Here is a 22,592-nt window from a genome sequence, read left to right on the forward strand (position 1 = left end):
GACGGACGTGAGTGAGTGGACGGACGGCGGGAGGTAGAGTCGTGAGAAGGAAGGAGGTGCGGCGCGAGAGGAGTGTAGAAGGAGGGGGGAGGGGAGGAGAGAGAGAGAGAGAGAGAGAGACGGTGTGTGTGTGAGAGAGAGAGAGGGTGGAGCAGAGGCACGCGCCACAAGGGGCAAACATGAATCCAAGAATCGGAATCTTGAACGCGGAAACCAGAGTAGAGTTGCTCGCCCGACGCCGTCCTCAGCTTTGGCTCGCCCGCGCCGCACCGCATCGCATCGCGCCACGCTCTCGCATAGAGCAGGGCCCCGCCTGCCCTTCTCAACCCGGTTGCAGGTCGACCATAGCGTCTTGTTCTCTGCCATCAAGCAGCCTAGCACATACCGGCCACTTCGACGCTCGGGGTTCGGGCGCGCCGAGGCCTTGCGAGCGCGATGCGAGGGTCTGCAACGCGCGGCTCACAAGCGGACCACCATGGGCCCACCCTCCGTTTGCCTGCGCTCTTCACTGATCAGAGTCAACCAAGCCGCGCCGCACACCCTTTGCAAAGGTCCATCTGCTCGGCCGCGTTCTTGCTCCCCAGAAACATCTAGCAACAACCGGCCCTCCGCTTGAATCGCGTTTGATGAGGAGCGAGCATGGGGACGTCGAGGATCGCTCCCACGCCTACGGCCCCAAAAATCGTGGCGATGCCACTGCCAAAAGTTTGGGCCAACGTAACCTTGTCGGCTTGCTTCACACACACGGACCTTGCTTCCCTGGCTCCGACCAGTCTAGGTAGGGGGCCTCATCTCGCACGGCCCTGTCGAGGTGATCGACATGGCTGATGACACCAAACGGACAACTCGTTGCAACCATGAACGCCTCGCTAGAGGACACCCTGGCGATGCGAGCAGCAGTCCTCCCCGCCACCTGCCCTCGTCTTGCTTTCGCAGCGGTGGCGAGCTAGGTACTCTCCATATTGCATCCTCGGGCCGCACCGGTTGGGCCCGCAACGTTGACCGCGCTTGACAAGAAAATGTCTTGTTTGCGCCCACGATGGACGGCATCCGACCCACGCCCCGCTGGCTCTTCATTTTTTCTTTTTGCCTTCTCGCCAACTCTATTTGGCCGCCTCAACGACGATCGATCGGATCGAGCAAGCTTTCCCACCCTAGGTGTATATGCTCCTTGGCCTGACTAGCAGCCCGAGAAGTAAGTTAGGGTCTCATCTCATAGGGGCGAGTTGTGAACGAATACGTACGCTAGGTGGCGAAAACCATCGTGGTGCCTGACGGCGGGTCGAGACGCGCGTCGACGGCGCCTAGCGCCTGGGCCCTCACTCCCAGCTGAGCTGCGCCGTGACTGCGCAGTGCGGTGCCGCCTCACAGCCCTTCTTCACGAAGCCACGCCGCGCCGACGACATCTCGCCCCTACCTCTGTCTGCCCTAGCTCGCTACTCGTCTTTGTCTGGCCTGACCCGGCCCCCGCCAACCTCGGCCTGAAAAGGGACAGCCCCCCTTCCGCCCCCACCCCATCCTAGCGTCGCAACCACCACCTTCCCTCCTGCTGCCACGTCGTCCAATCCTCTGACTGACTCTTCCAGGCGCTTAGGTACGCGGGGCACCATCACGCCAGACCGCGCTCTCGGCTCCATGATCTGCGCGGACACTGGCAGGCCATGAACGCTGCACTTCCGCGGGCGGGACCCGCAAATCAGACCGCCGAGTAGGACCCGGTCACCATCGAGGACAACGACCCCAGCATCGTCTTTTCCGGTGGCGATCCGTACTCGTGGCCCGAACAATCGGACTGGAAGATCTGGGATTCTGGCGCCGTTGCGAGGGTGGCTTCCGGTGGCAGCGCCGTCTATACCCAGGTGCCTCGCGCCACGCTCAAGTTCGACTTCAGGGGTGAGTTGCTGTCTTTGTTCGTCAAAGGGGGTTGAGCCAGCACGAGCCACCTGCTAGGCGAAGGGCATATCACCGGACCGCGGCTTACACGCGCCATTCCGCGTCACTGATCCTACAGGACGACAGCTCAGCATCGCCTTTGTCGCCTTCTCCCGACCCTCTTCGGTGGCGATTTCAATCGACGGCGGCGCCGTAAGCAGAACCGTCGAGATTACGACCGCCGATGCCGACGAGCTATCCGTTGCGGCCTCGCGACAAGATGTCATCAAGGTCGTCTTCGACTCGCTCGTTTGCGCCAACCACTCAGTCACGCTCACCAACACATCCCCTGCTGCCGTCGCCACCAAGACCGCCAGGCTTACCTTTGACGCCTACAGCTTCCTGCCTCCGGGAGACGAGCCCTGCGGTTCGCTTCCGTTGGGCGGAGAGGGCAAGGACGATACCGTAGATGTCATCAAGGAGCCCGCCCCTTTTCCACCAACGCCCTCTCCAGCTCGCAGGGATCAGGACCGCCCGCAAGACGTTGCAAAGGTGGCAGGCATCGCGGTCGGCAGCGTCTTCGCTGTTGCTGCCCTGGTAACGCTCTTCGCCTGGATCATTCGCCGCCAACTTAGCAAGCGCAAAGCCGTCGCGGGCGATGCGGTCCAAAAGTCGTCGTCGGGACAGGGCGCAAATGCAAGGTGGCCTTGGAGCAGGACCTCGGCACTCGTCAAGGGGGATGGCTCCGCCAAGTCTCGAGAGAATGGTGCAGACTCTGCCGATCCGTTTGCGCTGGTTCGGGACTCCAAGACCTCACCCAGGCCTTGGACGACTTTGTACGCCGCGTCCTTCGGCTCCAGCCTCAAGTCGGCCCCTGCCACGCCGAGCAAGACCTCGCCCGCCGAGGCTGACCCAAACGAGTCCATCATCGCGCCCTACGGACAACCACCTCCCCGCACTCCGCCACCCTCCCCCGGCACGGCTTCAAGGCGGCACGACTCGCCAGGGCACCCGCCCGGCAACAAGTGGTCGTCACCAAAGCGGGTAGGCTTCATCACGACGCGCCGAGATGCAGACTCTGCATCGCGCCCCTTCAACATTGTAGCCAGGTCCGGCCTCATGGATCGCGCGGGGCAGCGACCTTGGAAAGCACCAGATGGTCAGGCACCCTTGCCATCCTTCGGTGCCACCGGCAAAGTCGCACGACGTCCTGATCAGCTCGGCATCTCGATTCGGCCCCGCACCTCCTCGCTGTCAACGAGCGGCGGCGCGCTTGGCAACACGGCCTCGGTCCGACCGGCAACGGCCAGCGCCGTCGAGCACTTCAATCGCGGACGGGCCTGGGTAGAGATTGATCGTCCACTGTCGTCATTCCGTGCCCGATCAGACCATGTTAAAGCTCTTAACAGCCGAGCTCCGTCGACGCACGAGCGTCTAGTCGACACAATCTCATCGGGACCGTGGCAGGACGGAGCGCGACCGTCGAGGGACCTTGATGCCGAGGCACCTACGGACCGTCAGACGCCTGAAGTTTCAGCCTTCCCGCACCGCCCTCCCAAGTCGCCGCTGAGGGCAAACTTTCTGAGCGCTGCCGGAGAGGCCTCTGCCGACGATTCCGCTCTGTCCAGGAACCGCTACGAGTACGACACGGTCGACGAGCAGTCGATGTGGCGCACGCCTTCCCCCGCATCGACTGCGGACCCGACCCAGAACCTCAACAAGGCCTTGCAAAGGGGGACCGGTCGCGAGCATGACAAGGACCCCTCGGAGGATGGAGCGATCCGATTCGGCGATGCCAAGGCCCGCACTACGACCATCGGGGCCGAACGAAAGGACCAGCCCCTCCCCGCCGTTCCCGATCAGGGGTCGGAGCGCAGGGTCAAGACGAGGGCGTCCAGGCTCATTGAGCATCTCGACGACGACTTTGGCACCGACGTGGTCGATGGCGTGAGGCGCATGCTGGCCGACGGCGGATCCAGCGGCTCCCACTACTCTCGAGAAAGCTACGACGAAGGCGAAAGCCGCGAGGACGCCGCCGACAGCCGGATCAGCCACTCCGACCTGTCCATCTGGCGCTCCGACGCCACCGTCATGAGCCTCGTCCGTGCAAAGGCTCCCCGTCTCGGCGAATGATCTCCGACCGCTGCGCCGCGCCGACCAGTCGGCTCGCAACGCCCAAGACTCGCCACATGAACGACAAGGCAGCCGAAGCTGCGGCGCCTCGCGAGGACACAAAAGCGCGTCGGTAGGAGGCGGTCGGACCGCCATGCGGGACCCACTGAACGGGACTTCCCTGTTTACCTCAAGCCGACCACGAGTTGGAATCTAGCACGCGGCGTGGAGCACCCATTGGTCCGGGCGATCGCGAGCTGATAGCAGAGCCAGGTCCTGGAGCGAGCAGAGTCCCTGTAGACCGTCCCAGACCATGTCGATGCAGCAGCTCGGCGTCCTTACCGTGCAAAATCGCCACCGAATTCCAAGGCGACCCTGTCCTCCAAGCTCCACTGGCCGATGCGATGCCATCCAAAGGTGCGGCACCACGCGTCGTCAATCTTGCGTCGCGCGTGGGCCAGCAGCGTTTCTTCGTCCTCCTCGCTCTCTTCCTCCAGATCACCCAGGCGAGGATCGGGGTCCATGCTTGCGGTACGACGAGCGCGGCGACGGAGCCTTCCCCCGACAGCGGTTCCATTCATATTGGACGGGCGGATGAGCTTGTTAGGTGAGGCGGTCGAGGGCCAGCGCAGCAGCGCCTTCAGGTCGGACCAGCTCCGCATCGGATTCGCCAGGGCCGAGGCGATGAAGGTCGAAGGGATCGAGGTCAAGGGTCTCTCAAAGAGGGTGATCTGCATCCGGCACCGATACGAGTGGTGGCAATACCCCGGCGTCCACCCGCCTGGGCGGGGGCCAGGTATCTTGGTGGCAAACGTGGCGGGATCGCCGCTGATCTCAAGCCTCGCCCACCGCGTGAGATTCCACACCTCGATCCTGACGGCCTTGCTGGGAAAGTCGCGACGGATCTTGAAACCTATGCCGTAGTTGACGTAGGACCGGGGCGCGTCTTCGACGGCGAAGCCGGGGCCGACAGCGAAAGGAGGCCTGAAGTCCCACGCGATACGTGTGCCAATGCGTATGCCGACCAGAAACGCGGTCAAAGACAGTATCGACCCACCGGCCAACGAGACGCGGATGTCCTCCGGAGGCTTGCCTTCGTCGAGCGGACGAGGAGGATCCGAGTCGCGCTCCCTATGCGCTGTAAGGTCGTCGTTGGAAGCGCCCGGTCGGCTTTGGGGCACGATCTCGCTCGCTGCCTGACACCAGAGCCACCCCGTGGGGAAGCCGTGGCCCCAATTCTTCTCAAAGTGGACCGAGGCCGAGCCGGACGAGACGATCTGTGAAGCCGGGCTGCCCGCAGGAGACGAGCAATCGATGTGCTGGATGGTGTAGGTGGCGGGAGACTGGGTTGCATGGACGTACCAGTGGAGAGGCAGCAGGAGGCCGAGATGCTGCAGGAGACCTTCGGGCCCCTTTGAGCTCAGCGGCAGTCGATCATACCACCTTGGCTGCGCGCTGGCCGGGTTCCAGGGGACGCGCCGCTGGGTGCACAGCTGGACCCGCGTTGCGCCCTGCTCGCCATCGCTGCGGGGCAGAGTGAGGTCGACGCGAAGGTTGCCGTTGTCGGTGACCTCTAGCGAGCCCAGCAATGCGCCGACGACGTCGGAGCAAGGCAGCTGGATCCGGAAGGCCTGCGGCGAGCTTGGATCCACGCTCGGACCGAGGCGGAGACGCCAACGTGGAATGTATTGGACTGTTTCAAAGCTCTGATCCCGCTTGGAAGCGGGAGGCCCGGTCTCGCCAGTTTCTCCGTGAGCGGGTGGAGCGTGGTTTGACTTTGGACCGGAGCGGGTGCGCGACGAGGTTGCTGGGATGTCGATGGCCGAGAAGGGGATGCTGTCGCTTGTAGTGTCGAGGCCTGTGCCGATGCGGTCTAGGAAGCTGGAGCTGGCATTGCGATTGCGTCGTCGTTGGATGGCGGCCTGGCTGGATTCCTCGCCGTGGGCGATCCAGCGCATGTAGAGGCAGATTTTCTCTTCTGGCGGAGCGCTCTGGAGCTCGCAGATGACGAGGATGAGGTCACCTGGGGTCTCGTGAGGTGGCGATACGTTTGCAGCATTGGGATCAGGCCGATGCGCCTGCGTAGCGGCATGTCGAGAGCTGGATGGCAACGCGGTCTGGGGCTGTGGCTGGGAGCGGGGAGAGGGCGGAAAGGGGGATGAATCGGGGCGATCTGTGGATGGAGAAGCGAGGGATGCGGGCGACGAGGACGAGGCTGCAGGCGGGGGGGAAGAGGGAGGCTGTGGTGGCGAGGCTGCGCCGTTGTGGGACTGCAGTCGGATGAAGAAGCCTTCGAACGAGGAGCCTGCTTGGTGGGTGGGAGGGTTGGGGTCGGATGAGAGGGGCAGATGGGAAGCGAGGAAGTCCATTGCGCGGCGATAGGGGGCGTGAACGAGATGGCGTACGAACGAGGGAAGTCAGAGGATGGGAAGAGAGAGGAAGGGGGAAGGAAGAGGGAAGAGGGAAGAGGGAAGAGGGAAGAGGGAAGAGGGAAGGGAGGACGGCAAACGGCCCCGAGGCAAGAAGCTCAAGCCAAAGTCGCACCACAGAAGGCAGATGAGACGATGATGGGGTCCCCGAACATCTGCCCGACAGAAGAGTCAGAAGAGAGAGGCCGACAAACGAGGGAGAGGGAGGGAGAGAGGGAGAGAGGGAGAGAGAAGAGAGGCAGAGCCAAACCAAGGTGGAGGCCAGGCTGCACAGGCAGGGCAGGCAGGGCAGGCAGGGCAGGCAGGCGTGCCACGCTGCGAGCGCCTGCAGGCAGCCTGCAGCAAAGAGGGCCCAGGCAAGCAGCAGGCCAGGCCAGCTAGGGTCCTGTCGGCCCCCTCGCCCCTCCCGGGCACGGTCCACTTTGTCGAAGATTCAAGATTGCATCGATTGCATCTCGCTCGCCACCACCACCACCCCCAACACTCCGGTCTCGTCACTCCCTCCCTCGGTCACCCTTAGACGCACCGCTCTTCGCTCTCCCGCTCCCACCACCCCGCTCCCACCGCCCCGCTCCGCCTCGCCTCGGGCCAGCACCCTGTCACCATGAGCGAGGCCCAGACCAAGGCGGCCACCTACGCCGCCCACGACCTCTCGCATGCCGCCCTCGGCCATGGCCCCTTGCGCGTCAGAGGAAACCGCTTCCTCGACCAACACGGCAGGACCCTCCTCCTTCGAGGAATCAACGTGTCCGGCGCAAGCAAGCTCCCCACCACTCCAAACGGACTCTCCCACCTCTCCCAAGGCTTCTACAGTCACCGCTCCGTCTCCTTCATCGGACGTCCCTTCCCCCTCGACCAGGCGCCCCTCCACCTGGCCCGCCTCAAGGCCTGGGGACTCACCCTCGTACGCCTCCTCGTCACCTGGGAGTCGATCTCGCATGCCGGCCCAAACCCAAACACCGACCTCGACCACGACTACATCCACTACCTCACCCAGCTCATCCAGCTCATGCCAAAATACGGCATCAAGTGCTTCGTATGCGCCCACCAGGACGTGTGGAGCCGTTTCAGCGGCGGCAGCGGCGCTCCCGGCTGGACTTTTGAAGCTGCCGGCCTCGACATCCACGCATTCACCCAGACGGGCGCCGCCTACGTCCACAGCCAGGACGAACTGCGCCGCGCCACCGCAAAGGCCAACAAGGCCGAGCCAAGCGGGCCCTTCCTCTGGCCTTCGTGAGCTCCTCCGCGTCCGTGGGCAAAAACCGCCGCCTCGGCCAAGACAGCTGCTGATGACTCTCTTGCCACTCAACCCACGTGCGAAACAGCGGCTACCAAAAGCTCGCCGCCTCGACCATGGCCACCCTCTTTTGGGCAGGCGATGCATTTGCGCCCGACCTCGTCTGCACCCGCACCGCCCTCGACGGGTCAGGCCGCCACGAGGTCGTCTCCATCCAGACCTTCCTTCAAGACGCTTACTTTGAGGCTTTTGGCCGGCTGTCCGATGCCCTCTCCGGCCTGGAAGCTTGCATCGGCTTCGAGGTAAGTTCCCGGTGCGATCGCAGCCGGGCACAGCAGACCGCAGCAACCTCTGACGAATCCCAGAACCCCACTGCCACAGGCCATGAATGAGCCGCATCGCGGTCTCGTCAACCTTCACTCTTTCTACAAGTGGAACTGTGAGTCTGCAAAACTCATGACCCAATTCACGCTGTGCGTCCGGGCATCCTCTCAGCGACCGTTTGCAGCCTGCCCTTCCTGATCGCTCCCAGACGACACCGACCTACACATCGGCCACTATCCGACCCTGGCCGAGGCGCTCGCCCTCGGCAGCGGACACGCTCAAAAGGTGCACTAGTGAGCAGCATCCGGTCGACAAGAGACCTAGATCAAAACGCAACACCTTGGGCAGACGCTGATTCTTGCGACGCCGACCTTCCTGCCCGGATAGCTACGTCAAGACCTGGCCCATGCCCACCCGCATCTCCCATCGCTCTCTTTTGGACCCTCAAGGACGCTCGGCCTGGCTTCCCGCCGATGTGGTCTCGGCGCAAGGCGGTGTCGATCGACCAAAAGGTATGGGACGATGTGTATGGAAAGCACACGGCGTATGGGAGTGGAACGACACCAAACAGGCCGCCGTCATCCTACAGCACAGCTACTTTGACGAAGACCATCGAAAGGGCAGAGAGGGACAGAGGGTGGAGTGGTACCGAGACTTCTACACACCCTTCCTCAAGCGCTTTCATCAGAGGTGAGTCGGCCATTGATTTCCAGAGTCAACCCTCACGCATCGATGTGCTGAAGCCGCAGGTCCGCCTCGTCGTTGCCAGAGTAAACCGGAAGGCGTCCAGCAACCTATCCTTCCTCGAGCCGATCCCGAACGAGTTTATGCCTCCGTGGAAGCCGGCCGCCGCACTCGACGAAGAGGCCGCACGAGCTCTTCGCGAGGCGGCCACGGCCCAGTCGTACGCGGCCAAGACGCTGCTGGAAGAGGAGCGGCCGAGCAACCTCGTCTACGCGCCCCACTTCTACGACCTCAACGTTCTCTTTGGCAAGACGCACGCGTGGATGAGCGTCAACGTCCAGGGACTGTCGAGGGGCATGTTTGTACTAAAGGCCCTCTACTTTGGAGCGGACGGCCTGCGCAAAAACTACCGCACCCAACTCGCCAACATCGTCCGGTACGCTCGAGCTTCGCTGGGCGCGTTGCCCATCGTCATTGGCGAGGTCGGCATCCCATACGACATCAACAAGCGGCTGGCCTTTGCTACGGGCGACTTCTCCAAGCAGCGCGAGCTGATGGACGCCCTCATCGGTGCCATGGAGGACAACCTGCTGCACTTTACCCTCTGGAACTATAATCCGGACAACCGCATCGAGTATGGCGACGGCTGGAACAACGAGGACTTTTCACTGACCAACGGCGGCTCGGACACCGGTCTCCCGGTCAAGCACGACTTCCGCAACCACTCCTTCGAGGGCGACGAGCTGTTCCGCGGAGGGAGGGTCTTAGACGTCGTGATCCGACCATACGCTGCCAAGGTGGCGGGGCAGCCGCTCAAGACGCAGTGGGACCAGAGGACGCTGAGATATGAATTCGAGTGGGGCAACGTCCCGTCATCTGCCACCGACGATGATGCAGGGGTGGACGAGGCTACCGACCGTAAGCGCAGGACCACCGAGATCTTCCTTCCTGCTTATCACTACAGGGGCAAGGAGTTCAGCGTCACTGTGAGCGATGGCGAGTACACGCTCGATGCCGAGGTGAGTAGCTAATGGGGTCCCGTCGCGACGCCCTGTCAGAGGCGATCCCCACCGCGGTCCGTCCAAAATCTGCCCGCAAGCTCACCCGACGTCATCGTTGCCCCCGCTCGATGCAGAACCAGACCCTCTACATCGTCCATGCCAACAGGGAGCCGTTTGTCAAGCACAGGGCGACGATCGAGCTGCGCGACGAGAGGGCGCACATGCTGCAGCGGGTCCGTGAGCGGCGTCGGCATGTGGGATCCCGATCGCCCCTGCCGGTAAGCCTGGAGCTGTGGCTCGAGTCGTGGACCGTGTCGCAGGTGCTCAGTATCTCGATAGTGGTGCTGGTGGCGCTCGTCGGCATCGTGGCCATCGACCAACACGTCGTTGCCACCCTCGAACGGTAGAATGGGCCGGCTACGGGGCTGGTCCAGGGTGATGCTTAGATAGAATCAGCCCCGCCCGCATGGCTAGGCGGACCAGAGGCGGCGGACTCGACTGCTTTGAATCACTCGCCCGAAGACGCTTTGCGCGGCGCTCCGGCTCGAAAACACGGACACATGACAGCATCCCCTGCTGCTGCTCCGGCTTTTGCCGCACGCCCTCCGTCTCGCCATGCGCCAGCTCCCAGGACGCGCATGCCCACCCCTCGAGCGCCTCGAGCCAGCAGGTGGCGCGATTGAGCCGTTCTCCGAGCGCCCTTCACAGGCTGGCCGTTGCCGAAGGGGCTGGCACGAGGCAATCTCTTGCTTGTCTTTCCTCTGCCATACTTCGTCTGATCACTCTAGTATGTGCCCGGGGAAGGCCTGGCAAGGCATCGTTGCTGGCAGCCCTGATCCTGAGCAATACTCTTGCAACGATGCTGCTCTGAGCGAGCTGGCCCCCCTGCAAACCCCTTTCCTTGCCAGAGCAGGAGCGTCTTCTTCGGGCCCGTCGAGCACTCCCCCCAACCCAGCCAAGCTGCCGGGCGAGGCCAAGAGCTCGGGACTCGGACGCGCCTCGCCCCGAAATTTTCTGCCTTCTCTGCGAAATTTCGGCCTGCCTGCCGCACTCGTCTGCTGGCCTGCTGCAGTGGGGCTGGCTGGCACCCTACGCCGCCACCACCACCACCACCACCACCACCATCACCACTACCATCCGTCGACATCACGGCAGCACGCCCTTTCCACCCACGCTCCGTAGACGACTTTTGAAGGACTGTGTAGCCGGCTCAGCACCGCCAACGGTCTGATCTCAAGCGGACCTGATCGTCCCGCCCTGCCTCAGCGCCCACCGCCCCATTCGGTCCGCTTGGCACTGCCGTCGCCAGGATGAAGATCAGGAAGCGCGCCTCGAAGCGTCTGGCCGTCGCTCAGCGTGAGAAGGTCAAGCGCAAGGTGCGCGAGCACCACCGCAAATCGCGCAAGGAGGCGCGCAAGAACCCGAACCCGCAGTGGAAGTCGAAGCTCAAAAAGGACCCGGGCATCCCCAACAGCTACCCATACAAGGAACAGCTGCTCGCCGAGATCGAAGACAAGCGCAGGAGACAGGAGGAGGAGAGGCTCGAGGAGCGCGAGAGGCGCCGCCTGGAGAAGGCCAATGCCAACAAGGTCGATGGCGATGACGACGACGAGGAGGCGGATGCCATGGACGTGTCGGCCCTGCTGGGGACAAGCGAGGACGACGACGACGATGGCCCCGCCTCGCCCATGGTGGCGCCGCTCTTCCGAGGCACGCTCGAGGAGCTGCTCGGCTCGGACGACATTAGGACGCTCGTGTTTGCCATCGATGCGCGCGACCCTCAGAGCTATCGCAGCACCTGGATCGAGGACGAGGCGCACAAGCGCGGCAAGAAGCTGGCCATCGCTCTGGGCCGCGCCGACCTCGTCCCCGCCGAGACGCTCGCTAACTGGGTCGCCCACCTGTCCAAGGCCACCGGCCTCCAGGTCTTCCCCATCTCGGTCCGCCCCGAGCTGGGGAGAGAGGGCATGCTTGGTGCCGAGCAGCTCGTCGAGGTGCTGGACCTCAAGGGCAAGGGCAAGGGTGATGTCGCGGTCATCGGACTCGGACACGTGAGTAGTCGATGGGCGTCGTCAAGTCCGAGAGCAAATGTCTGGCCCGTGCTGACCCAAAGTCCGTCTCTTTCCTGGATCCGTCTGCCCACGACAGTCCGGACGCTCCTCGATCGCTGATGCTATCCTGACCGCCATTGGGTTGCCCGAGGGTCAAAAGGACCTCGACGAGGAGTTGACAGAGTGGCCCGCCGTGCTCGATACCATGCCGCTCGTGCCCGTCAGAAAGCACGACGCCGTCGAAGACTCGGAAGACGACGACGAGGGCGAGGACGACGACGAGGCAGTGGACCGCGAGGAAGATGTTGAAGGCCAGGAAGACGCCGCCGACGACGACGACGACGACGACGACGAAGCGCTGGCACAGCAGGCCGAGATCCGGGCGATGCACACACTGATGCGCAACCAGGGCGCGGTGCAGCGCATCAAGGAGCCGCTGCCGCTGGTATGGGCGCTCATGTCGCGCATCTCGCACCCCGAGGACCTGATGCTCATCTACAACCTGCCGGCGTTTGGCTCCTTCACCCCGTCCAAGGCGTCGCTCGCCGACGAGGAGCTGACCGAAGAGGAGCGCGCCTCGCTCATCTCGGCCCAGCTGCGCGCCAAGGTGCACGCCGATACGGAAGAGTTCCTCATCTCGCTCGCCCGCTCCCAGGGCGCGCTGCGACGCGGCAAGTTCCCGAGCACCGCGGCGGCGGCCCGCATCCTGCTTCGCCACTGGTCGGCGCACAATTTCGCGTACTACTCTCAGGCGCCCGCGCTCTCGGCCGAGGACAAGCTGGCCTACCTCGAAAAGGTAGGACGGCCGCGCATCCAGCCCCTCGTTGAGGCGGCCGCGGCCGTGCCGCGCAAGGAGTTCCGCAAGCGGTGGAGCGCAAAGGAGCTGCGCCTGAAGCCGCTCTCGTTGGTCAACGGACGCGAGGCGCTCGTTGTCGACGAGGTCAGGCTGATGGACCCGCCGTACGAGGAGGACGATGATGAGAGCGTTGGCGACGAGGAGGAGGTCGAAGACGACGGTGAGGAGGAGGAGGAAGAGGCGGAGGGAGAGGACGATGAGACAGCCGAGCCTGCGCTCAAGTCGATCCTCAAGAAGCCGACATCGGCGTCGACATCGGGCAAGGGCAAGAAGCGATCCGCGCCGGCGGCCAGCGTCACGCTCGTCGACGGCAGCGTCGACGTGGATGACGGGGATGCCACGATCGACGACAAGGATGACAGCAAGCTCTCGCGCAAGGACAAGCGGCTGGCCAAGAAGGCCAAGACGACGGCGACACCCGCATCGACGGCGACGGCCAACAAAAAGCAGAAGAAGCCCGCCGGCGCGGCAGCGGCGACCAAGGCGGGCGCGGCTGGCAATGCGCTAGCGGCCAGCACCGGTCCCGCGCCGGGCGAAAAGTACGACTTCACCGCCTTCTTCTGATTCAACCTGTCATTCTCTCTCTCACTTTGGTTCGGGACCACGCCTTGTACTAGATAGCAGCGCCTTGAGCGCGCGCGCTGGGATAATGCGGCTTTGCGGTTGCCTTGCCGTGATTACATTGCCTTCCGTTCCATCCGAGATCTTCAATGGCGCGGTCGTCGCTTTGTCCGTATCGGAAGCGACGGCGTCCACGTCCGAGGATGCCCGCTTCGTCTCTTCTTCTGCTGCTGCGCATGCATCGCCTCGCTCCTCGCTGCTTGCTTCTGCCATCACCATCGTGCCGCATTACGACTAACAACCTGCGCTCGCGATCTTCATCGACGGCGCAGGCGGCGGCAGACGATGCGCCTTAGGCATCACACGTTCTCTCTCGTCATCGCGACGATGGAGGTAGGGAGGGGCAGCGCCATCTCCTGGATTCGACGGGAGGGCGGCAGAGCAGTCGCGATTGCCAGAGACCCGTTGAGAGCACGGCTGTACCAGCGCAACCACGAATATCGGTCAGACACGCCATCCCTGGCCTCTACTGCTCATACCGCCCATAGCGCTGTTCCTCGAGCGGCCGGGGAGGCGCTGCCCAAGCCGCAGCCGGAGCTCGACACGCTACTAGTCGACACTGGTCGGCTCGACCTGCTTGTACCTGGCGACGGGACAGGCGTAGCTCTCTAGGCTCCAGTACTTTCTCAGCACGCCGTCCCACTCCTCTTCGGGACACTCTGGCGTCATGACGTGCCACTGTGTGTCGAGGCCGACGTCGATGAGGTCCAGCTCGGCCAGCCGCGTGTAGACGTCGTAGAAGAAGGGATTTGTCGCTGCCAGCCCGTGGACTGCAGGTGACCCGGAAAGGCAACGGCAGAGGCAGACGGAGAGGAGGAGCGCGGAACAGACACGGTCAGTGGCGAGGCTGGGCGAAGACTCTTGCGACGAGCGACATCGATCCGACTTACAGAACGAGAAGCGCGAGTCTGGCCCGTTGAGGATGTAGGGCAGGCACTCGAAGAAGCGCTGCAGCTCTGCACCGGCGAGGAGCAAGGGCGAGCGACAAGGGGTGAGTCGGTTGAGTTGGAGATGGGTCCATCCGAGCTGCGTTGCCGCCAGCGCCGATGGCCGCGCCATACTCACCACTGTAGTCCTGGCTGTACGTGTCCCAGTAGACGGCGTCGAAGGAGCCGAGCTGCTCTCTCTTCTTGACCGATTCGTCGTTGTCGTCGTCGCGGATCCAGTCCTCCCACTTGCCCTCAAAGATTTCGACGCCGGGCACCTTGTCCCATCCTTTGCTCCGCATGTAGGCGATGGCGTCCGGATGGGGCTCGATGATGACGTGCCGGCCGGGACGGTACTCCTGGATGAATGTGTCTACGATGCCAAGGCCGAACCCGACGTTGAGGGCAGAGAAGCCCGGCTGATGGGGCGAGCAGATGAGGCGGGCGGAAAGCTTCATGATGTCCGACTCCCAGTCAGCCATGACCATGCCGCCGTCCTGGTCGAGGCAGCGCATCTTGCCCTTTTCATCGGCGAAGAAGCGGAGCCTGCTCGAGAGGAAGGCGTCGTTGGACGTCGACACCTCGTTGTGGGTGGGTGCGTGGAGTGTAATTTGGCCCGGTGTTGCCTGGTATGCTGCTGGGTCATGGCGGTTGCCATCGCCTTCGCCGCCGCTGTTGCCGCTATCCGCTGCTGCCGCCGTCATCGTCGTCGTCGCGGCGGTTGCCACTGCAGTGCCCTCTGGTGCGTCTTCAACATCGTCTTGCGCTCCGTCGACCGACTGCTGACCCTGCTGCCTTGCGAGGACGTTTTCGAGCAGCGTGCGCCTCACGCCCTCGTCGAACAGGGCGCGGTAGCACTTTTCCCAATTCATGCTGTGCGCGACCTCGGCGGCGGTGATGCCGAAGTGGTCGACGGCGTTCCAGATGGCGCCTCGCCGAAGCAGGAGCCGTATCACCGCAGCATGACCGGCCTCGGCGGCGTAGTGAAGCGCCGACCAGCCATGCGCGTCTGCATCCTCGTACCAGGCGTCGGCACCGTAGGGTTGGTGGTCGAGGAGCGCCTTGCACGCCTCAAGGTCGCCGCGCGCCGCTGCGACGTGGAGCTGCAAGTTGAGTGCCACGCGTTCGGCTGGGAGTGCGAGTCCGGCTGTGTTGGGCGAGACGGCGGTGGCGGCTGCTGCCGCTGGTGATGGTACCTCTGCGGCGTCCATGATGGTGTGGGCAGACGGAGAGGTAGGGAGAGAGAGAGGGAGGGAGAGAGAAGGCGCGGCTAACAAATCCCGAAGAAAAGAGCCTCGCTCGCAAACTCCACATTTCCGACTTCCGCGTCCCCGCTGGAATGCCAGGCTGCTCGGAACTCGGCACTCGGTGGCAGCTGCTGTGACCTCGGCCCGCCACCCCACACTTTTTGGAGCGCGGTGGCAGGCCGCTTGGCCTGCCTGGCTGCAGCGCGAGACGCGCGGGGTCACCGCCAGGCCTGGGCCAGGTCTGTGGCCTCGAGTCGCCGCCGGCACTTCTTCCTCGCTCCTTTGCGTCGAGCCCGCCTTCGCCTAGTGCAAAACATTCCAACGTCACCATCACCACCATCTCTCCCCCTGCCGACGTCCCAGAAGACACAAGGACGCAACCCTATTCCAAGAGCTGATCCAGAAGGATCCTCTTCCGCCATCTCACCCTCCCACCACCACCCGCCCACTCACCATGACTGGCGGCTCGTCGACCGTCTCGCGCGCACCCCCGCCGCACGTTGTGCCCAGCTACGGCGTGCGCTCGCTCATCTCGCTCCTCCTCTCGCCCTCGCTCCTGCGCATCGTTCGCTCCTTTTTCTCGGGCCCCATCACCCTCGACCCGCCCCTGTCGGTGCGCCTGCTGATCGTCGCCCTCGTCGTCGCAAACTGGCGCTCTCTCCCGCTGGTCTGGCATTACCGTGTCTTCTACCCCGCCGTCGCCGCACGCGCAAAGGCGCGCGCTTCCATCCACCCGCTCCTCCCCTTTATTCCGTCGTCGTCGCACCCCACGACGGCATCCGAGCCCAAGCTCCGCCTCGACAAGCTGCCCCTCGGCCGCGACCTCTTTGACGACTTCTCGACCCACACCCTCGTCGCATCGCTCGACGACTGCGACTTCAACGGCCACCTATCCAACAGCTGCTATGCAAAGGCGCTCGACTACACGCGCATGACCTGGATCTCCCAGCGCTTCCTCAAGATGCACTTTGACGGCGCGTGGATGGCCCTCGGCGGCAGTGCCTTTGCGTTCCACAAGGAGATCCCCGCCCTTGCCCGCTATCAGATCCGCATGGGCGTCGAGGCCTGGGACGACAAGTGGTTCTGTAAGTCGGCGCCGGATGGCAGCGGAGATCGCCGGCATCGCAACCACCTTTCATCAGGACGTCGTAGGGAAAGCATCCTGACAAGCTTGGCCCGTCCCCTGTTGCCCCGCTGAACCCACCCTTCCCTGCCCATAGACGTCGTCGGCCGCTTTGTCTCGCCCGCGGCGAAGTCGCCCTCGTCGACGCTCATCAAGGTCAAGGAATACGCCTCGTCGATCATCTCGCCCGCCACCCACCGCCCCAACTCGGCCAAGTCGGCCTCGTCGCTCTCGGAAGCCGCCGCGACGGATCCGGCGTCCGGCGCGACCGGCAGCGGCAGGAGCAGGAGCAGCAGCGCTGCCGCCTCCGAGGTCGTCTACTGCACGTCGGTCTCGCGCTACTGCTTCAAGTCTGGGCGGCGCACTATTCCTCCGTGGCTCATCCTCGCCTCGTCCGGCTACGGCACCTGGGCCTCGACGCGCACCAACTGGACAAAGGCCGAGGAGCTGCGCGCAAAGGTTCTGCGCGACACACAGCGCGAGCACCGCGCCAAGACGGGCCGCGAGCTGCCTAGGGACGGCATCATCGCCGGCGGCGGGTACCGCAAGGCGGGTTTCCTGACGCGCTACCGCCTCGAGAGCGAGAGGACGGGCAGCGACGACGAAAGGTGGATGGACAAGGCAGACTGGCAGCTGGACGAGTTCGAAGAGAGGAGGCTCCAGGGGTTCGAGCGCCTCAAACGCACCGTCGGCGGCGTCGTGCCCGCCTCCTCGTCGTTGTCGTCGTCGTCACCGCCGAGCGGCACAGAAACTTCTGAGGCGCCCACGCCGACGGGAGCGGGGTCGCCGTAATGAGGCAAGAATGTCGGCGACGGCGCCGATCTGAGATGATTTATAGACATACGCCTTCCCCACGATTGTCCGCCAGATCGGCGATGCTTGACTGAGTCACGCGTCCGGGCATGCGGTCGGGGCGGCCTGTCCAGAAGGCACCGCTGTGCTGGGCTCCGCCCGACTGCTTCGTTGACCCTGATATCCGACCAGCTCCTCGACTGTCTTGGTTGTTGAATCGTCGCCTGGCAGGTGCGGCGGCGCAGGATGGAGACGTCGGTCCGACATCGCCCATCTCTCGCACGGAGATGGCCCTGCGAGGCGCCTGCAGTGGGCATCTTTTTCGCGCGAGACGCGCCGACGACGGACGGATGGATGGGCTGACCGGCTGACCGGCTTGGTCCTCACCGGCCGAAGGCGAGAAGGTGCGCCATGCGGCGGCGAGAAGGCCCATGCTGCTTAAATGGCACCGTCCCTTGACCTTGCTCCTTGCTGCGCCGTTCTCTTCCTCTCTCCCCACATCAGCACCAACTCTTCTTCCACCACACGTTTACATTCGCGACAGACGCACCGGCACGGTCCTGTCTATGCCCGCCATGTCTGTCATCACCGACTTTGCGACGCCGCAGCTGCTACCGCTCAGCGAGCCATCGCGGCCGACGCAACCCCCTCGCATCCCCGAACGAAGGTCCAGGATCGCATTCACAACGGTGGCGGCGCAACCACAGTCGACCGCTCCACCGCCCACCCGCAGCAACCGATCCACCACGGCTGAGCAACAGCAATGGATCGCGACGTCGCATTTCTTCCCGGCCGCTTGGCCACGGTCGCACGCACGGTCCGCCAGGTCTGACACGCACCAGCCGCTGCCAGCCCGCAGCCGACCTTTCGCCGCGCTGCCCATCGACCCTCAGCAGGCCAAGGCCGAGGAGAAGCGGCAGCGTGAGTCTGACTTTGCCGTGTGGAAGCAGCACATCGGCTCGAAGGAGCGGTCCGGAGCCACTATCCAGGAGCTCCGTGAGCAGGGCGCGGCGCGCAACCACGCATCGCGGCTTGAGCAGGCGCGCAGGGACAACGAGGAGCAGCTCTGGGCTTGCGTCCAGCGCATCGTTCCCTCTGAGCCGTCCCACGACGCCAGTGCGGGACAGGAGGGGTACACGCTCATCGTGTCTCACGCCAACGGGCTGCACAAGGAGCTTTGGGAGCCGGCGCTGTCCCACATCGTTCAGACGCTCTCGCTGCCCGCCGCAGATGGCGCCGAGGGAGACGGACGGCAGCGACGAACAGGATCGCCGGTCCGGATTGACGAGATCTGGAGCTTCGACTGCACCCACTCTGGCGAGGCGGCCAGCGTCAACCGCGACCGGCTGGGCGACGTCGTCTCCTGGTTCGACCACCCGCGCGACGTGATGCAGTTCCTCGACCACTTCCTGCCGCCGCCGCCGTCGTCGTCGTCGTCGATGAGCGGCGTGCAGCGGTGGCACCCGACGATGTTGCCGCGCACCGACGGCAGGGCGCACGCGCAAAAGCGCAAGTTTATCCTGCTGGGCCACTCGTTTGGCGGCACGACGATGGCGACGCTGGCAGAGTGCCGGCCGGACTCGTTTGCCGGGTTGGTGCTGGTGGACCCGGCGATGCCCGATGACGAGGCGCGCGCCTCCAAGGTGACCTTTGACCCTGAGGCGGTGCCGCTTGCGCGCGGAGCCGTGGCGCGGCGGGATGCGTTTGGCTCTGCGAGCGAGGTGCGTGGGTACTGCGAGTCGAAGCCCTACTTTGGCGCCTGGGACGCCAAGGTGCTCAACCTGCACCTGCGCTTCGGCATCCGGCCCATGTCGGTGGCGCTGGAGCGGGCGGTGACGGTGGACGACCTGGAAGACGACGAGCGCAAGCGGCAGGCGGTGACGTGGTCCAACCCAAAGTGGCTCGAGGCGGATGCGTTTGCCCAGACGTGGATGAGCCTGTATACACTCACGTCGCTCGAGGCTGGACGCAGGACTCGGGCATGGACGTGCCACCTGTCGATGCGCGGCGGCAAGACGAGCCTGGTCAAGCAGATCCCGGGCGTCCCGTGCGTGCCCCTGGACGGCAACCACCTGGTGGTGCAAGAGGAGCCGCGCAAGATTGGTGAGTCGTATGTGACCGTCGCGGTCGACGATGCCAAGAGCGGGTTGCGCTCACCACCCCTGCTTGCCTGCCCACCCTGTCCGCCCGCCCGCCTCCTTGTCTGCTGCGCCGCCGTCGACAGGAGAGGCCGTGGCGCGCGTCATCCTCGAGAAAGCCACGGGCGCCGGCGACGAGGCCAAGCTGCTCTCGACGGTGGCCAAGCCCCGGCTGTAACTCTGCGAAGGTCGGTCGCTGAAGGATGGATAGATGAAGGCCATCCATGGCGTGTTTGGCTCCTCTTCCGCACGGGCGGTCGATGGCCATACAATGATGAGAATGGCCATATGGCCGCGTACCGTCGTCTGTCTTGCAGAGTCTTTCGATGGGGCACCACCCCGTGGCGTCTGAAAGCGGAAGAAGCGGCAGCAGCAGAAGCAGCACGAGGCCGCCGAACCCAGGAGTTTAACCGTGCGTGGCGTGGGTTGCCTGTGGGTTGCCTATATGTACAGGCAGGCAGGCAGGGTAGGTAGGCCGGTAGCTGCCGCGCTTGGGAAACTGGCCGGGGCCCCTCGGTTGAATTCAAGTGCCGGTTCAGAGGCAGACGAGGTTGGGGCGTCGCTGCCTCGCCAGCCTTGCCCTGGTCGCAAGACCCGCGGGGCTCCCCTGCGCACCAGCAGCGGCTCTCTGGATCCCTCTCTCGCTCCCTAAGTTCTCTGGCTGCGGCTGGCTGCGGCTGGCTGCGGCTGGCTTTCCCCGCCATTCGCCGTCGCTGTGCTGCTGGCCCGGCTGTTGGCTGCAGGCGTCGGGCCGGTTGCTCGGCGCGCAGAGGGACCGGAGGGCCGATGCCTTGCTTCCCCCGTGGCCGTGCCCCTTCTCGCTCTTCCTAGCCCTCGCCCTCGCCCTTGCCCTTGCCCTCGCCCTCCGCCGTCCGCTCCTGGACCTCTTTCTGCTTCGTTCTTCGACACACGTCTTGCCTCTCTGCCATCATCATCATCCTCGTCTCGCCTCACCGCACCCCTCATCCCGCCTCCACACCAGATCGCACCCGATTAGACTAGGCTAGACTAGACTAGACCTGACCGCCCATCCCTTTGCCAGCACCGCACGCCATGGCGCCCCAGATCATCACCAACACCAAGCACAAGGCGCCCGCCAACGTCAACCGCGGCAACATCTTCGAGTTCCTGCACTCGAACCCGAACAAGGTCGACGACAACCGGCCCGCCTACATCCGCCTCGACGGCAAGACGGTGACGCGCCGCCAGGTGTACAACGATGCGCGCAGCCTCGCCCACGCCTTCCGCCACCGCCTCGGGCTGCCCGCCGGCGCGCGTATCGGCATCCTCAGCCCCAACTCGACCTACTACCCCGTCGCCGTGCACGCCGGTCTCTGCGCCGGCGTCGTCCTCGTGCCCATGAACGCCGCCTACACGGCCGAGGAGCTCCTCCACCCCATCCACGACGCAGAGGTCGAGTACCTCCTGTGCCACCAGTCGCTGCTGCCCGTCGCCCGCCAAGGCTTCCAGCTGGCCAAAAAGGGCCTCAAGTCGCGCAACGGCCAGAACCGCATCTGGATCCTCGACGACGGCGACGACCTCAAGCGCGGCGACCAGGGCGAGGAGGACCTGCGCACCCTCCTCTCCGACCACCGTCTCGAGCCCCACAAGGTCACCGACGACGAAAACACCGACGCCTACATTGCCTACTCGAGCGGCACCTCGGGCAAGCCCAAGGGCGTCCAGCTAACCCACCGCAACATCACCTACGTCACCATCGCCGCCTGCGTCACCTTTGACACCGACATTGGCCCGGACGACGTGTACCTTGCCGTGCTGCCCCTCAACCACATCTTTGGGCTGGCCAAGTTCTGCCACATGGCCTACTACAACGGCTCGGCCAGCGTCGTCGTGCCGCGCTTCGACCTCGACGTCTTCTGCGCCGCCGTCCAGAAGCACCGCTGCAACATCGCCTACGTCGTGCCGCCCATCCTGGTGCAGCTGACAAAGAACCCAAAGACGGACCAGTACAACCTGAGCAGCCTCAAGTGGGTCCTCTCGGGCGCGGCGCCGCTCGGCATCGAGCTTAGCAACGAGTTTGAGAAAAAGTTCCCCACGATCCGCGTCACCCAGGCCTGGGGCCTGAGCGAGACGTCGCCGACGGCCACCTACACGTCGTACCGCGACTATCGCACCTACGCCGGCAGCTGCGGCCACATGGTCGCTGGCGTCGAGGGGCGCCTGGTCGACGACGACGGCAACGACGTCGGTCACGAGCAGGGCGAAAACGGCAAGCCGGGCGAGTTCTGGGTGCGCGGGCCGTCGATCATGCGCGGCTACCTCAACAACAAGGAGGCCACCGACGACTGCATCACGCCCGACCGCTGGTTCAAGACGGGCGACATTGCCATTGTCAACAAGCAGGGCTACTTTTGGATCGTCGACCGCAAAAAGGAGCTCATCAAGTTCAAGTGAGTGACTTGCCGCGGCGGGCCGTGGGGGTCGAGGGGGGCATGGCCACCACGAGACGATCGGAGATGCAACCGGACTGACCCTCTTTACGTTTCCACTCTGCGCCTCTCTGCGGCGTCTCCATCTGCAGGGGCTTCCAGGTGCCGCCGGCCGAGCTCGAGGCGGTGCTGCTGGGCCACCCCAAGATTGCCGACGTGGCCGTGATTGGCGTGTACGACGACTCGCAGGCGACGGAGCTGCCGCGCGCCTACGTCGTGCCTTCCGAGGCGGCCAAGTCGACGGATCCGGCGGCGCTGGCAAAGGAGATTGTCGAGTGGACCGCGTCCAAGGTGGCCAACCACAAGCGCCTGCGAGGTGGCGTCAAGATTGTCGACGTCATCCCAAAGAGCCCCTCGGGCAAGATTCTGCGCCGCATCATCCGCGACGAGGCGGCAAAGGAGGCCAAGAAGTAGCTGCCTCGGCAGGATCGTAGCGAGTAGTAGAATTGCAATGGAAGGGATTCTGTACCCGGGGTGCATCGGTCGTCGTGGGCATGCTTGACGAGCGCGGAGGATTGTGTCGGCGAGATGATGATCCGAGTGAACGAGGCAAGGTGGATGATGTCGTCCGTCGACTGGCTTGGCTGCCGACTGAAGCAGAAAGACGCCGGATTTAACGCCGGCCGACGTGGGTGCGTGTGGAGAAGGGCAAAGCTAAGCTGCTTTGGCTCGGCGCGGCGGCGCACCGACCACCGCGCCCTTACGTTGCCAGCGTCGTTCTTCCTCGTC

The 22,592-nt window shown here is 64.4% G+C and overlaps 8 protein-coding genes across 8 annotated transcripts; 6 read left to right on the forward strand and 2 right to left on the reverse strand.

Moving 5' to 3' along the window:
- Positions 1–1,661: 1,661 nt before the first annotated feature.
- PFL1_04148 (uncharacterized protein) lies at positions 1,662–4,005 on the forward strand (the record flags this gene model as incomplete). The annotated part of the gene is made up of 3 exons (XM_007881672.1): positions 1,662–1,708; positions 1,745–1,893; positions 2,012–4,005. 3 exons carry the CDS (start codon positions 1,662–1,664, stop codon positions 4,003–4,005), a joined length of 2,190 nt encoding a protein of 729 aa, XP_007879863.1.
- A 317-nt stretch (positions 4,006–4,322) lies between these two features.
- PFL1_04149 (uncharacterized protein) lies at positions 4,323–6,353 on the reverse strand (the record flags this gene model as incomplete). Its single annotated transcript, XM_007881673.1, has 1 exon — positions 4,323–6,353. One exon carries the CDS (start codon positions 6,351–6,353, stop codon positions 4,323–4,325), a length of 2,031 nt encoding a protein of 676 aa, XP_007879864.1.
- Positions 6,354–7,017: 664 nt separating this feature from the next.
- PFL1_04150 (uncharacterized protein) lies at positions 7,018–10,066 on the forward strand (the record flags this gene model as incomplete). Its single annotated transcript, XM_007881674.1, has 7 exons — positions 7,018–7,646; positions 7,739–7,952; positions 8,032–8,089; positions 8,183–8,267; positions 8,362–8,664; positions 8,744–9,677; positions 9,794–10,066. The coding sequence occupies 7 exons, from the start codon at positions 7,018–7,020 to the stop codon at positions 10,064–10,066; spliced, it is 2,496 nt and encodes an 831-aa protein (XP_007879865.1).
- Positions 10,067–10,969: 903 nt separating this feature from the next.
- On the forward strand, positions 10,970–13,130 carry PFL1_04151 (uncharacterized protein; the record flags this gene model as incomplete). Its single annotated transcript, XM_007881675.1, has 2 exons — positions 10,970–11,710; positions 11,808–13,130. 2 exons carry the CDS (start codon positions 10,970–10,972, stop codon positions 13,128–13,130), a joined length of 2,064 nt encoding a protein of 687 aa, XP_007879866.1.
- Positions 13,131–13,736: 606 nt separating this feature from the next.
- PFL1_04152 (uncharacterized protein) lies at positions 13,737–15,324 on the reverse strand (the record flags this gene model as incomplete). The annotated part of the gene is made up of 3 exons (XM_007881676.1): positions 13,737–13,957; positions 14,078–14,143; positions 14,253–15,324. The coding sequence occupies 3 exons, from the start codon at positions 15,322–15,324 to the stop codon at positions 13,737–13,739; spliced, it is 1,359 nt and encodes a 452-aa protein (XP_007879867.1).
- A 490-nt stretch (positions 15,325–15,814) lies between these two features.
- PFL1_04153 (uncharacterized protein) lies at positions 15,815–17,275 on the forward strand (the record flags this gene model as incomplete). Its single annotated transcript, XM_007881677.1, has 2 exons — positions 15,815–16,445; positions 16,581–17,275. 2 exons carry the CDS (start codon positions 15,815–15,817, stop codon positions 17,273–17,275), a joined length of 1,326 nt encoding a protein of 441 aa, XP_007879868.1.
- Positions 17,276–17,850: 575 nt separating this feature from the next.
- PFL1_04154 (uncharacterized protein) lies at positions 17,851–19,591 on the forward strand (the record flags this gene model as incomplete). The annotated part of the gene is made up of 2 exons (XM_007881678.1): positions 17,851–19,378; positions 19,500–19,591. The coding sequence occupies 2 exons, from the start codon at positions 17,851–17,853 to the stop codon at positions 19,589–19,591; spliced, it is 1,620 nt and encodes a 539-aa protein (XP_007879869.1).
- An 875-nt stretch (positions 19,592–20,466) lies between these two features.
- PFL1_04155 (uncharacterized protein) lies at positions 20,467–22,277 on the forward strand (the record flags this gene model as incomplete). Its single annotated transcript, XM_007881679.1, has 2 exons — positions 20,467–21,824; positions 21,956–22,277. The coding sequence occupies 2 exons, from the start codon at positions 20,467–20,469 to the stop codon at positions 22,275–22,277; spliced, it is 1,680 nt and encodes a 559-aa protein (XP_007879870.1).
- Positions 22,278–22,592: the final 315 nt, after the last annotated feature.

The sequence above is a fragment of the Pseudozyma flocculosa genome (genome assembly GCF_000417875.1).
Source record: "Pseudozyma flocculosa PF-1 unplaced genomic scaffold scaffold00013, whole genome shotgun sequence".
In the NCBI taxonomy this organism is placed as follows: Eukaryota; Fungi; Basidiomycota; class Ustilaginomycetes; order Ustilaginales; family Ustilaginaceae; genus Pseudozyma; species Pseudozyma flocculosa.